The sequence below is a fragment of the Pungitius pungitius genome, chromosome 11 (assembly GCF_949316345.1).
Source record: "Pungitius pungitius chromosome 11, fPunPun2.1, whole genome shotgun sequence".
NCBI lineage: Eukaryota > Metazoa > Chordata > Actinopteri > Perciformes > Gasterosteidae > Pungitius > Pungitius pungitius.
The window spans coordinates 675,377-689,468 of record NC_084910.1 but is presented as its reverse complement, the minus strand read 5'-3'; the positions used below and the strand labels follow the sequence as shown (position 1 = coordinate 689,468).

The 14,092-nt window shown below is 41.4% G+C and overlaps 1 protein-coding gene across 1 annotated transcript; it reads left to right on the top strand.

Annotated features, from left to right (window-relative positions):
- The first annotated feature begins 1,440 nt into the window (after positions 1-1,440).
- Positions 1,441-13,523, top strand: slc6a3 (solute carrier family 6 member 3). The gene is made up of 16 exons (XM_037455050.2): positions 1,441-1,768; positions 2,451-2,597; positions 2,772-2,985; positions 3,465-3,596; positions 5,704-5,920; positions 6,724-6,862; positions 7,073-7,207; positions 7,974-8,077; positions 8,714-8,838; positions 8,922-9,034; positions 9,593-9,721; positions 9,901-10,000; positions 11,085-11,185; positions 11,399-11,566; positions 11,671-11,742; positions 11,907-13,523. Exons 2-16 carry the CDS (start codon positions 2,541-2,543, stop codon positions 11,928-11,930), a joined length of 1,830 nt encoding a protein of 609 aa, XP_037310947.2. The 5' UTR covers positions 1,441-1,768; positions 2,451-2,540; the 3' UTR covers positions 11,931-13,523.
- The last annotated feature ends 569 nt before the right edge of the window (positions 13,524-14,092 follow it).

Below are 14,092 nucleotides of genomic sequence, written 5' to 3'. Positions count from 1 at the left end.
ATTTCAGGGGCTTTAAAAAGCTTTCTCATACTTTATTTAAACACTGTTTTAGGACTAAATTGATCAAACATGACATTTTACTGCTTTGTTTATTTGTTGAGTATTTATCCACAGCTGTCCCACCATCGTAACACCCCAAGGATTCATTGTAGAGTGCAATTAAGATTTATATCTCCAAGAACGGTTCTTATCTCGTGCCTTCCTGACATTATTTAGAATCATAGAAATAGCGCCCTCTGGTGGCATTAGAAAGGTAAAGCTTGTGCACTTTCACGTCCTACAGATTCATCTGATACACCTCAAATTTTGTCAGAAAAAAATGAGGCTTCATTCTACAGATTGTGATAATGAGTTAAAGGGAAGTGTGATCTTTCGGAGTAAAATAATGAATAGATGTAACTCGACTACATGGTCAGGTGATTTATTTTATTTTATTTTTTTACAAATTTGACATGTTCGAGTCTCCAAATGTGTAGACAATGTTGCACTATTTGTAATCCCAGTCTTAGTAAGTGGACGTTACAGTCTAAGCTTTGTCTTGCTGCTCTTTGTAGGTTCAACAGATGGTAAAATGTAAGATGTTCATAATGAAAGCTTGTGGAGCTTTTGACTTTAGTGGGAGGCTGTTGATCCATCCTTCGCCACAAAGGGTTCTAGTAACAAATGTACCTTCATATCTAGAGACTTCTTAATAATTCTATAGGGAGCGTGTTTTGAAGTCAACCTCAAGTTTGGCCACTTTTTGTTTCATGTGTGTTGCTCAAGTTTTCCTGGCGGTGTACTTTACTTTGCTCAGTAAAACCAAAAGGCCTTAGTGATTCAGTGATGTAGAACTTGAGTTTTCATCTGGTTTTTAAATAAAACTGCACCTAGCCTTTCCCTGATTCCAGATGGTACTCTATGGACTCAACTTTGGCCTTAAATTAGTTTTCCTCCAAAAAGATGTTTGCAGTGATTTTCAGAACCACCTGCACAAAGAACCCATTGGTTCTGACGACTGCATTTACTTTGACGGTCTGTAATGATACAAACACTAAAGCACATTCAGTTTTTTGTAGATATTTACAGGCGTTTTTTTCTCATTTCTAATTGCATTCAGAGCTTTTAATCGAGGCTTAAGGCCTTGCAAAAGGCACACAAATTATTTTCTGCTTTCAACCAGAGTCCCTTCAGTACCCTCGTTGCGTGCAGAGGGTGGAGGGGCCCGATCGATGTTGCTTGCAGTTTTGACTTGTTTGTGTTTCCTTCACAGATTTACATACACAGAGACGAAAGAAGTCATTCTTGCCTTAATCCGTTGAGGAAAAATATGCAATGATGTGGGAGAGAGGAGGAGGTGAGTACGTAGGGTGGGAGGATGGAAGGAAGGAAGGAAGGGAGGAGTGACGGGGGTGGGGTGGGGGGTGTTGATTGATTCTCATACTAGAGTGGTATTGCAGACAGATCTCCATCGCAGACCACAGGGTGGATCTGTGTCTCACCGTGAGCGGCTCTCCAGAACTGCCCACAGACTACCGCTTCCTGCCGCCTTTTTCTGTCCTCATCCTCATCTCCTGTTGTGGATGTACATCTCTTACTGTGCTTTTTTTATTCTTTCAGTTTCTAAAAAGAAAAATGTGTGGTTTAAACTTGGTTTGAGGCTCAATATCAAGGAGGGTCTACGTAAATATGGTCAGCATCAGTTTGCGGCGCACCGAAGAGCTTCAGCAAGACTGGAATTAAATTGTTCAAACTGACCAGTGAGGCTTTTACCTGACTTATTTCAAAGGTGAGTGCTTTGTGTCCTTGAACAATATTTCTTTTGTGACAAATATTTCCTATTATTATGCATTCATTGTATGTGTGTGTGTGTGTATTTTTATATAAATTGTAACGGTGAAAAGACATTTACTGAGCAAGTTATTTAATTCAGTGGAATGGTTTCAATATGAACATTTTTGAAATAGTATTTTTTATTTAGCATTGTAATGTTTAAAAAAAAAAATATTCCCATTTCCACACATTTTAAATGTAATGTTTTCATCTGCAATTTAAAATAGCCACGTGAAAAAGCAAAATAAAATGGCCAAATAAAACATAATTTATCTATATTGACATTAATATTATTTTAGTGAAACGTTTTAAAGGAGAAATCTGATCCAAATTAGCTGGACACGTTGACATTAACAGGGTTACTAGATACTGGGCCAAATCTGAGCAAAATGGCGATCAACAAGTGTGAAATGAAAGGAGCACGCTGTGATGGCCTGGTGGAGACTCCCCATGCCATTCTGTTACATGCAGGCTCCATCCTACTCTCTGCTCATCTCGTTCAGGTATCGAAACATCGACAAATCGGAATGGATTTAACGACGGATCCGTTTTTTATCTCCTATACTGCTTTCTAATGTCGTGCTAACCTGATTAGGTGTGGTTACATTTGTAATTATAACCCATTTCCCCCCAAAAAGGATTTTCCCCTCCTCCTGCACCGCCACCGACATTACACCTGCGAAGGCTGTGCGCCCCCCCTGCTGACAGAGAGAGACCCTGTCGCCCTGATGTCCTCGGTTGTAGCCCCAGAAAAGCCCCCCTCCAACACCATGGGCCCCAAGGAGGTTAGTGCGCAGCTTACAAATGCACTGGAATAATGGCATGCAATTCAGGCTGATAGAAAAAAAACAAAGAAATAACACTAATTTTGTTAATTTTCTCCCCTTCAGCCCTGAAAACTTTGGGGGGGGAAAACTATTTTGGATTTTTTTAACCACTTAATGTCCCCCCCCCTGTAGGTGGAGCTGACCCTGGTGAAGGAACAGAACGGGGTTCAGTTCACCTCGAGCGCCGTGGTGGCTCCGGCCCCGACTCAGTTGAACTCCAGTGGGGGGGGGGAGGAGAGGGAGACCTGGGGGAAGAAAATCGACTTCCTCCTGTCTGTGATCGGGTTTGCGGTGGACCTCGCCAACGTCTGGAGATTCCCTTACCTGTGCTACAAGAACGGAGGAGGTGAGGTGGGATTAAAGGGGTGCAGTAGCAAAGAGAGCGCTGAAGATGCACTTCACTCCCATTCATTCACAGACGGTTTGCACATGTCTTTAGATCTTGTTCTCGTTGTTTGAGGGTTTCATTTCCCTTTAACAGAGATCAAAATAGGGGAAAAACCACCACAGCTGCTCTGAATAGATTAGCTCTAACAATCACTGCCACTAATTATGGCTGTTTAACATAGAGCTGTCATTACGTTGAGGAGCTATAAATAATACCGCTAATACTATCCCCCCCGAATCTGGCATGCTGTCACACCTGTATCTCTTTATTATTATTTCTGGCATGTTATGCTTTTAATATTTGGTGGCAAATTTTAGAGTGAGACAGAACAAAACGTATTTAATAACCGCCATATTTCCTACTGACGTTTGGCGTGTGCGTGTGCGTGTGCGTGTGCGTGTGTGCGTGTGTGTGTGTGTGTGTGTGTGTGTGTGCAGGTGCCTTCCTTGTGCCATACTTGTTCTTCATGGTGATAGCGGGCATGCCTCTCTTCTACATGGAGCTAGCTCTGGGACAGTATAACAGAGAGGGGGCAGCAGGCGTCTGGAAGATCTGTCCCATATTTAAAGGTAGGAAATGGTCATATGACCCATTAGGTAAACAAACAGACGCACGCCACCACTGGCAGATTCACACAAGCTTCTATATTCTTTACTACATTTCTCTCATGCTACGTACATGCCTGTCTGTCTGATAACAGACGCTTTAATATCTGCACTTCTTTCTGTCTGCCTGTCTGTCCACATGCCTGTCTGTCCACCTGCCTGTCTGTCCACCTGCCTGTCTGTCCACCTGCCTGTCTGCCCACATGCATGTCTGTCCACCTGCCTGTCTGTCCACATGCCTGTCTGCCCACATGCATGTCTGTCCACCTGCCTGTCTGTCCACATGCCTGTCTGCCTGTCCCTTTTGTCTCTTGTGCAGAGCTGGGCGACAGGCATTGTTCATCCTCCACAGAGCGGTTCTGTTGCCACTCAGACGGAAAGCAAATGAAAATTGGGCTTTTAGACTCTTGCCCTGATTGTCCGAATCCTTGTGTCAAACAGTGGCGAGGGGCACTTATCCACACATGGATAAGCAAAGCGTACTTCAGGAGAAACCCACCCAAACATGCAGTAATGGAAAAACAAACATTTAGACCATTTGATGCTTTTTGAGTCATTGGTTGGAAATACAATAACACGCTTTGCTTGGTTCTACTTTACATTCTCTATATACATTTAATATACAAATCTGGTAAAGTTTTTTACTTTCTCCTAAGTGCATTTTTAACATCCGTATAAATGTAAAGATGCAACAGAGGTTGAGCGTCGTGGACCAGCTGTTGCTCCACCGTATGTCTGTGTGTGTCAGAGACGCGCTGAGCAGGTGGACGTTCTAATCACACGCTTCTCTCTCCGTCTCTCGTGTAGAGAGCAAGGGGATAATAATACTTATTCAAACATACACCTTCTCATATTGACAGTAATTATTCTGATCAACAAGCTGGTTTCCTCTCAGAATCAATGCATTTGAAAAAACCTGACAAAGAAAGGCAGACTAAGCCAGAGGTGGTGAGGCCTCATGCGGCGCTAATAGGAGGCAAATATCACATCCACATCACAGTAGGAATCAATGAGGCACACTGTCGGTCACGCCACTTGGCGAGATACAACAATTAAAATCCCACTTGGAAGAGGACATTGTTTCAGATGTGTAGAAAGGGTAGATGTGTTGATAATTAAAGGCATGAAAAGGCACTCTCCAGAAGTTCTTGTGCTTCCTCTGAGCCTGCAGGCATGTTTCATAGGCTGGTGATGTCATACCGAGTGAGAGACGGCTCCGTGGGGGGGGGCGCTCTGCTGGTGTAATCTGTCGGGATCTAGCCAGTGTTAATTATGAACCGTATGTGGAAGATATTACTGTTTCTATGGTTTTACTATACTATGATATCATAGTTGAATTAGTTTAAAGACATTCCTGCAATTTAAAGCGATAATCTGAGTGCTTTGTTTTTATATAAAGGTCACTAGGGCTTGTTGAGTTCACACGATGGTTAGTTATGACAAACACAGCTATTTGCAGGATTACCACCTGGGTGTGAAGAAATTCACAGGAAAATAAGTTGGTATAAGGTGAAGGTTTAGCCATTTATAACTGATTCACATGCAGTAAGGTAGTTGTAGGGATGAGAGCCCCCTCCCCAAAGGGCCACCTCGATGTGTAGGGACAAAAGAAAACACTTTTTCCCTGTCACACAAACATGTGGAACTTTAAGGTTTTTTTATGTAACTGCTTTTATCCAAACATTGAACCCTAAGGGTACAGACCCAGCCACAAGAATCGAGAAAGAACAATAATGTTATTACTCATATAAAATTATTTTAAATAAACTAAAATTCATAGATAAGATGGGAAGTGGTCCAATTCTTTTGCGATTTAACTATGCATTAGATTCTATAGTTTTATGCCGAAACTGAAATCTTGAAGACTTAAAGTGCGATGTAGCAGTAATGGAACAAATGTTCAAAAAGAACTGGAGTAAAAGCACCGTTTCCCCGGCAGTGGCAGGTCGGAAGTATTATTCTACTGAGGTGACCCATTCAACGGTGCTGATTCATGTTTTGTCCCATCATCCGATCAATACATCTCCGTCTTTGATGCCTATGAATGTGATTTGTTTGTGTCCCCTAACAGGTGTAGGATTTACAGTGATCCTCATTTCCCTCTACGTTGGTTTCTACTATAATGTCATCATCTCCTGGGCGCTGTTCTACCTCTTCTCCTCGTTTACTAGCGAGCTGCCGTGGGTCCATTGCAACAATTCTTGGAACAGTCCTAACTGCTCCGACTGGGCTGACAACAGCTCAATCGGTGACATTTACAAGGCAACCCCTGCTCAGGAGTACTTTGAGTAAGTTGGCCTGAACTCGGGCTGTAATATTTATTGATGGAAAGAAAATACAATCACACAGATCGGAAGTCCGTCTGTTTAACCTGCAGCAAATATCAAAAAGGAAAACATATGTACTTTATGTATATGTCCAGCCACTGGTGTGAAAGCTGCATATTTCCACTGCACAAAACTATCACTATCTGGCGGGAAAATGTTTATGCACTTACTGTTTATGACAACGCTCACTATAGGACTTCTGCAGTGTTTAATGTAGAAGAGTAAAATTCAACTGAATAAGCTTATACTTGGTAATGTCTTTACAGAATGGATCTAGAGTTTGGATGCATTTAGCTTAAGCCGAGTCCCACGTTATAAAAGCCAACAGGTGTTTCCACATAGTGTGTGTTTGTGTGTGTGTGTGCGCTGCATCTATCTTGTGACAGTTGTGACATGTGATCCAGGAAATAGCAGTGTGCTGGTGCTGTTTGCACAGAACCACCTGCAGACAATTTTACAACCTCAGTCTAACAATGTTAAACATCCTAATCAGTTCATCTGAAATGATGATGATGGCTCACGTACTCGGCAATGTTCTGTATTCCAGGTGAAACATTCTACTTGACAAAATGCTATTTAAAAGTACGTACAGTTTTTTCTGTTTTGTTCTGACTTTCCCGATCATTAAGACCTTAAACTTTACTAAAATCCAACATTTTCAAGGAACAGGAACCTGCAGGTATACAGAGCTTGCAGCGAGGCCCGTCTTGGATTGCTCTGTAGGCCTGCTGTGTATCAACGACTGAATGCTCTTCTTTCCTCAGACGAGGGGTCCTCCACATTCAGGACAGTAATGGTATTGATGATCTGGGCCGACCACGTTGGCAGTTGACTTCCTGTCTAGCCGTGGTGATTGTTCTGCTCTACTTTAGTCTCTGGAAGGGAGTCAAGACTTCTGGAAAGGTGGGAAATTATACAATCCCCATGTTTCTTGTATTGCCCTTTCATCCTGATCCATAATCAATGCATCTTATGTTCTAGCAAATAAGAAAGAAAATCTCTGACTGTAATTAACTTGTGCTCCGAGTCCTGCTTGCGTGACAGTGTTCTGTGTGTGTGTGTGTGTGTGTGTGTGTGTGTGTGTGTGTGTGTGTGTGCGTGCAACCCTTTCAGGTTGTGTGGATCACGGCCACAATGCCCTATGTGGTCCTGACTGTGCTTCTGCTGCGTGGGGTCACCCTGCCTGGAGCCATTGACGGCATTAAGGCCTACCTCTCTGTGGACTTCCTGAAGCTCTGTGACGCCAAGGTGAGTTTGAACTGTTTTTGGTTGCTCAAAATCAATTGCTAGCAGCAAGGAGTGATTTTATTTATTTTTTGTTTCATTATTACAAAAGAAATAATAAGAAAAAATAAGAAATGTGAAATAGAATTAGATATGAGATAATTTAACTAGATAAATTAAATATAGGAAAATATATAATTCGAGACCCAAACACAGCGTATACACAAAAAATCCATGGAGCAATGAATGATACTGAAATGCTCTCACAGACTGCCATCGGTGAAAAAACACTAGATTGGAATCTGAAGAGTGCAGCAACGTATGATTGTATACGTGAAAGGGTGAATGCTGACATGCAGAGTAAAGCGCTTTTAGTGTTTGATTAAGTCCATTTCCCATTGATTAACAATATAAAGGGCTGTTAGAGAGGCATTTCTTCAAATCATGAAAAAAAATGGAGAAAATACTTGTTTGTTTCCTATCTCTAATACGTTCCTTATCTGTGAAAGCTGCTATCACAACACCAAAGAGCTCGATAAGTATGTATGCAGGACTAAAGGACTCAGTTATGCAGAAGAGGGACAGAGAGACGCATGGCAGCAATTGGAGAATTAGATTAGATAGATTCATGAAGCAGTAATTTGCAAAATTACCCCCCGTATTCACGCGCGTCTTTCATCTACTGCTGTTGAATGAGTTTCCTGCAATTATCCCTAATAATGGCTTTTTTCCTCTCCTGTGCCTTTTGTCTGACGCTTCACACAAGTGCGCTTGTTCTGTTGCTCCCCAGGTCTGGATTGAGGCAGCAACACAGATCTGTTTCTCTCTGGGAGTGGGCTTCGGTGTGCTAATCGCCTTTTCCAGCTACAACAAATTCAGCAACAACTGTTACAGGTACGGACACACGAGGCAAAGAATGGACACACACACACACACACACACAGAGGACACATAAGCAGGTGAATTACAATAACCTTTGAAGCTCCTTGAAACCCGGTATGTCTTTGACACCACGCTGGGCCGCAGACAGCCGTAAAACACCAATCAAAACTGTCGCACTCTTTGAAAATCCCACGGGAGCTTTTATCCCTGTGGTTTGTTTCTGATAACTGACACCTGATGACACTTGTCCACCTTGAGGATTCCTCCGTAAGCCAAACACAAGATCACCCTAAACACATTTGGCTTCAATGTCTGACTTTAGAAATGAAGGAGGGCCTTGCACATTATCTGCAGAACTCCTGGTGTAGATCTTTCAAGTTCTTTCCTACTATGCGGACAAACTCATTCATTAACTAATTGTAAGTATTTTTGTCCATAATTTAAGTAGCTTAAACTCCAAACAGACAGCAGGCAGGTAAATCACAGACCATCTAATCCACAACATCTGCACAAGACCCATTACAACATCCTGACATTGTTGTCATGTTTGACAGGCTTTAACCCACAAACGACACACTGTTCAATCAAGTGACTGGTGAATTATTTTGATCTTGACTGATGACTTTTTGTTTTTTACAAATCCTGCAGAGACGCGATCATCACAAGCTCCATCAACTCCTTAACCAGTTTCTTCTCCGGCTTCGTGGTCTTCTCCTTCCTCGGCTACATGTCCCACAAGCACAATGTAGCCCTGGACAAAGTTGCCAGAGACGGTATGGTATTATCTGTCATTCTTTGACAAAGCTTTGATCTTCCAAACGCTTAGTTGTGTCCATTTCTTGAATTTGTTGTGCAGGTGCTGGTTTGGTGTTTGTCATTTACCCAGAAGCGATTGCGACATTACCTGGATCCTCCGTTTGGGCTGTTATCTTCTTCATCATGCTGTTGACTCTTGGAATTGACAGTGCTGTAAGTATAAATCCCCCCCACACCCCAAAAGTCTTTCCTGAAAAATCGGCTTAAAATCTGCCTTAACTAGTCTGTTGCAGGCTGCAATTTTGACTCAAAATCCGACATTCGTTAAAAGGTTTTGTTTCATTTCGAACTGAATATTGCAGATGCAGATTCCCGCACCCAATGTATTAGGATCCACTTAAATTAGGCATCATTCCCCATGAATGCATCGTGCTTTTTGTTGTCTTTAACACCACCTTGAACATGAGGGAGCCACGGGTACAGAGTGCGAGTCTTTTGGAAGAGAAGAGGGCGACACATCTGGTCGAAGATCTACCCTCTATTTCAAATGTCTTGTTTTTGAGCCACATTGTGTCAGACAGAGCGTGAGGTTGTTGTAAAAGCCCTGGTGTTCGTGGCTATTTTGGCTCATACACTGCATTGTTGAAATGATTTTCATACATTCACTGGAGACTTTTAATTTGTAATTCAGTGCATCAATAATACAACAACAAGTGGTACATCTACGGTGACCCGTGTTCTGATCTAATTCTTCAGTATCTTCTGTTGCAGATGGGCGGGATGGAATCGGTGATCACAGGTCTGATTGATGAGTTCAAATGCCTCCACAAGCACAGAGAGCTGTTCACCCTCTTCATTGTTGTCTCCACGTTTCTCATATCCCTCTTCTGTGTTACAAATGTAAGTATTATACCGAGTAGTCTTGCTCTTTCCTACAAACATTCCAGCATTTTCATCAACACAAAGCAAATGACCACAAGTAACTGCCAATGCAATCAACTGCATCATCAGGTTTTTCTTCCCGTATTAAACATTGAGCTTATTTTAAAAACGCCATGATCACACCTTTGTCTCTCCAGGGTGGGATGTATGTGTTCACTCTGCTGGATCACTTTGCGGCAGGAACATCGATTCTCTTTGGAGTGCTTATTGAAGCCATCGGCATCGCGTGGTTTTATGGTGAGAGAGATGGTCAGCGGGAAACAAGGGAATGAAAAACCGATGAATTATGTTTTCATGCCCACCAAAGCTGATGCTACATTAAGGGTTTGATAAGAAATCCTTTGTTGTGGCTGCGCTGTGCCACAATGCCCCGTAGTTGTATTAGGCGTACAAGATCTATAACCCTCTGGTGGTTTTGACGTCTTCATTCTCTCTAAATGTGTTTTAAAGGGATTTACTGAAGCTGTGCTGCTCATAGGGGCTCGGTGAGCCTTTGGAACTCTGCATGTGTGTTGACTCAGCAGTGAGCTGCCACACCACATGGAGTAAACTGCAGCTGGGGAACAAGCAGTTCCCTTTGGGAAGGGGTTCCAGCTGTCTAATAGCAAGGTTGTAGATTGTGGTGTGTGGCAAGTGGGGGTGACCTCAAAGTCAATTGCTTTACAGATGTCTAAATGCTATTGACAGTGACACTCAAATTTATTACATTTTGTGACAATCCTTATAATGTTAAATGTTATGTTTCCATCTTCCAATATACAAAATCTCTCCTAAATTAATAAATAGCTTCTACTTGTTACAGCACTACCACATAATTCAGGTTATGGAAAAAGGTTCACCTGAACCGTATTGGGTTTGTTGTCTCATGTCTACTGAAACTGGACCAGGGAGGGATCCACAGAGGGCTAAATCCTAACTACGCCCCCAGGTGGGGTCAGCATATTGCACCACTTTGGTGGGTCCTGACCTTGGCAAGCCAGATAAATCAAGCCTAAGGGCTGGTGGATCCTTTTCCCCCCGTCTTCATAACTGCTGAGAGGAACCCTTGACCCCTGGCCACTGTGGTCTTTTGTTCCGCTGTCCACTAGATAAATACATGTATCTGTGCTGAATACCTGGTGGTCTGTCTGGACACATTCCTCTTCCATGAGAGATGCCTTCCAGGCAGGAATAGAAAAGGATAAAGTAGTGCCAGGTCAAGAAGAAAAAGAAAGTGGCTTATTGAAAATGACTCTGCAAAGATACTCATCTGCGGTCTTTATATTATTTGATTCTTAATATATCGTATTCAAATGTATTAAAGACTTTCCATATATTCCAGGAGTGGACCGATTCAGTGATGACATTGAAGAAATGATTGGCCAGCGACCCGGCTTGTACTGGAGGCTGTGCTGGAAGTTTGTGAGCCCGTGCTTCCTCCTGGTGAGTGTGTTCACGGACCCACTTCCACACACACACAGCAGGAGGAACGTATTCAGACTGGGATTTTAACCTCACCAATAGATACTTTTGTTTAGACTGATGTGTGATACAATTATTGTGTTACGGTATTTAAGAGGACAAAAAATGAACGGCAAGTACTTTGAACTGATGCTTCCTGAGATATGTTTGCATTTAAATCCTTTTCTTCCACAGTTTATGGTGGTGGTGAGCTTTGCCACGTTTAACCCCCCGAACTACGGCACCTATTCCTTTCCTCCGTGGGCTAACATGGTTGGGTGGTGTCTGGCCATTTCCTCCATGTCCATGGTGCCTCTCTACGCCATCTACAAACTCTGCATTCTGCCTGGAAAGTTTTGCGATGTAAGTCGAATCTATCTCCTCCAAAAATGTTATATTAAAGTGTTCTTTTAGAATGCCTAAATTTAAAACTGTTTAAATGTATCCCCTCCTTTCTCCTTAAACAGAGACTGGCATATGCCATCACCCCAGAGACGGAGCACCATTTGGTCGACAACGGGGAGGTTCGGCAGTTTACAGTAAGTGCTGACTTTATTTTTATCCAATCCCCAGAAATCTTAATTGTTGTTGTCAGCTGTAACCTCTTGATATTTGGATCAATATTCACAGAATATTATTTTTTTAGTCTTTTCAAGGAGCTAGTAGGATAAAGTTCCATGGACATATGTTATTTTCCCCACAGCTGCAACACTGGTTGGTGGTCTGAGTGAGAGAGGGACATTGGATGAATGAATGAATGCACAGCAACGGTCTGAAGAAATAGGAAAATAAATGACTATTTGTCACAATAGTGGTTGTGGGGGTGGGTGCAATCCAATGCAGACATTGTAGTGTGCTTTAATTTAATTTGAATGTGGTGGAACTGTGCATCGATCCTGCTGCTTGATGGGATTCATTTAAACACATAACATGGTGTTCAGAATGCTTCTTCCATAATACAAGCCTCCTCTTGAATGGAATTGTAATGTGTTTTTCTTTGGGACAAGATTTGAAATTCAAATATATATATATATATTTGGTTGTGGGTAAAGTTTTCCCAGAGATGGACAAAACATCTGGAATAGTCTATTAGAGTATTTTTGGAAATCAAAAAGTTATTCTTTGATTTATTCTTTGTTAATAGGCAGATATGAATGCTACTGTCATAGGTTTCACTGAATCCCAGTCCATGTCTTGTTTATGCTGTTCTATGTACTTGCTCTTACTAAAGACTGTTATAGTAAATATAATTGTTACAGACAAGAAAACAGCTACTTTTGTTTGTTTGTCTGAATTACATCTATGACACGATTAACACTACCTGGGCTTTTTCAAGGAGTTGTTCGCATCTCGTCTTAAACAAAAATGACTTATTGAATAGTATTGAATGTTTAGAAAGAAAAGTAATTTTCTCTTACCGTGTTCCTGCGATGCGTTTGAGTGCTGAAGCACAACCTGACCAGCAAAGCAGTCGGAAAGTGTTGCTTCTTTTCCTTCCATCTTATTGGCAGATTTATATTCTAAATAAATCTAATCTAAATAAAACAAAGCCTGTCTATAATCACACTTAGATTAGTTCATCCGCCTATTAATTGAGCAAGAACAAACTTCTAAAAAAGAATTTCTGACGCATCAGCTGCAGACTAAAACCGTGTTAAATCAATAGACCACTTGATTGTTATGATAACAAGTTCACCTCCATTATTTATAAGTTGGTGCTAATGCACTTTTCATTTTAGTTAATTGAACCGTAATTGTACATTATTATACCCACAGAGTTCAAGGGGGTGATTTACAAACACTGTCACAAATCCAGAAAGCGTAATACTTTAAACATACTGTTCACAGAATCTTAAGTGTTTCAATACTGTTTTAAAGGCTTCTTTTTTCAACTGCCAAATAATAGTGGGTAGTGTAAATAATTAGTCATTTAAGTGATATATCTGTATAAGTAAATGTAATGTAGAGGGGCTTCTATTGTATTGTTGTGTATGACATAGAATAATAAGACCATGCACATATACACATAAACCCATATATATGATGTATGGATTGTTGCTTTGTTACTGTGAAGTTGGTACATATTAGCCTTACGGATGATAATGACATGGCAAACCCATATGAAGCCCCCCCCATGAACTCTTTTCTTCTTGTAACAGTTGTTGAGCAGTGACTTGTTGTACACTTGTGGTACATGTAACACACTAAGGGGTTAATTCAATGGTATGCCTGTACTGCTGTACTGTGCCTTGTGGTGTTTCTGACTGTAGGACTTTGTTTTGTACTGTCAAATAAAGTAGAATTATACTTTCATCATGAATACTTTTTTAATGTTCCTCTCTGCGTTGCCCTTTTATTTGAAAAGCTTTTGCATGTACTGAAGAATTGAAATCCCCTCTGTTCCATTGGTCCTAACTGATGGTGGGCAAAGGGAATAATTATACAATTTGCTCTCACTCCAATTAAAAAGTGCAACAGTAAACCAGGTAATGTCCCCACACTGGTGACCATCAGCCATTCTTTTTACTTCTTAGATCACATGGAAGGTGGCCCATAGTGAATCTAAATATGTGTTTTCAAATGCCACCTTTCGTCTATTTGATGATGCTACATTAGGGCTCAGATAAATGTAAGCTGGTGGTTTGATGAGCAAAAACAATCGCAAAGCAATTTTGACCACACGAGGATCAGGCTTAAAAGGTGCAATCTTCACAAACAGAAAACAACGACAATTATGTTTAATTTCATGTCTTGCAACAAAAGCATATAAACAAGGACAGTGGTGGTGAACTTCAGCATTTGATTCGGGGATTGTTTCAACACGTGTCAAGTTCCCATCTAAATTTAGTGTCATTTTTTGTCACTAATACTAGAAAATTGGTACAGAAC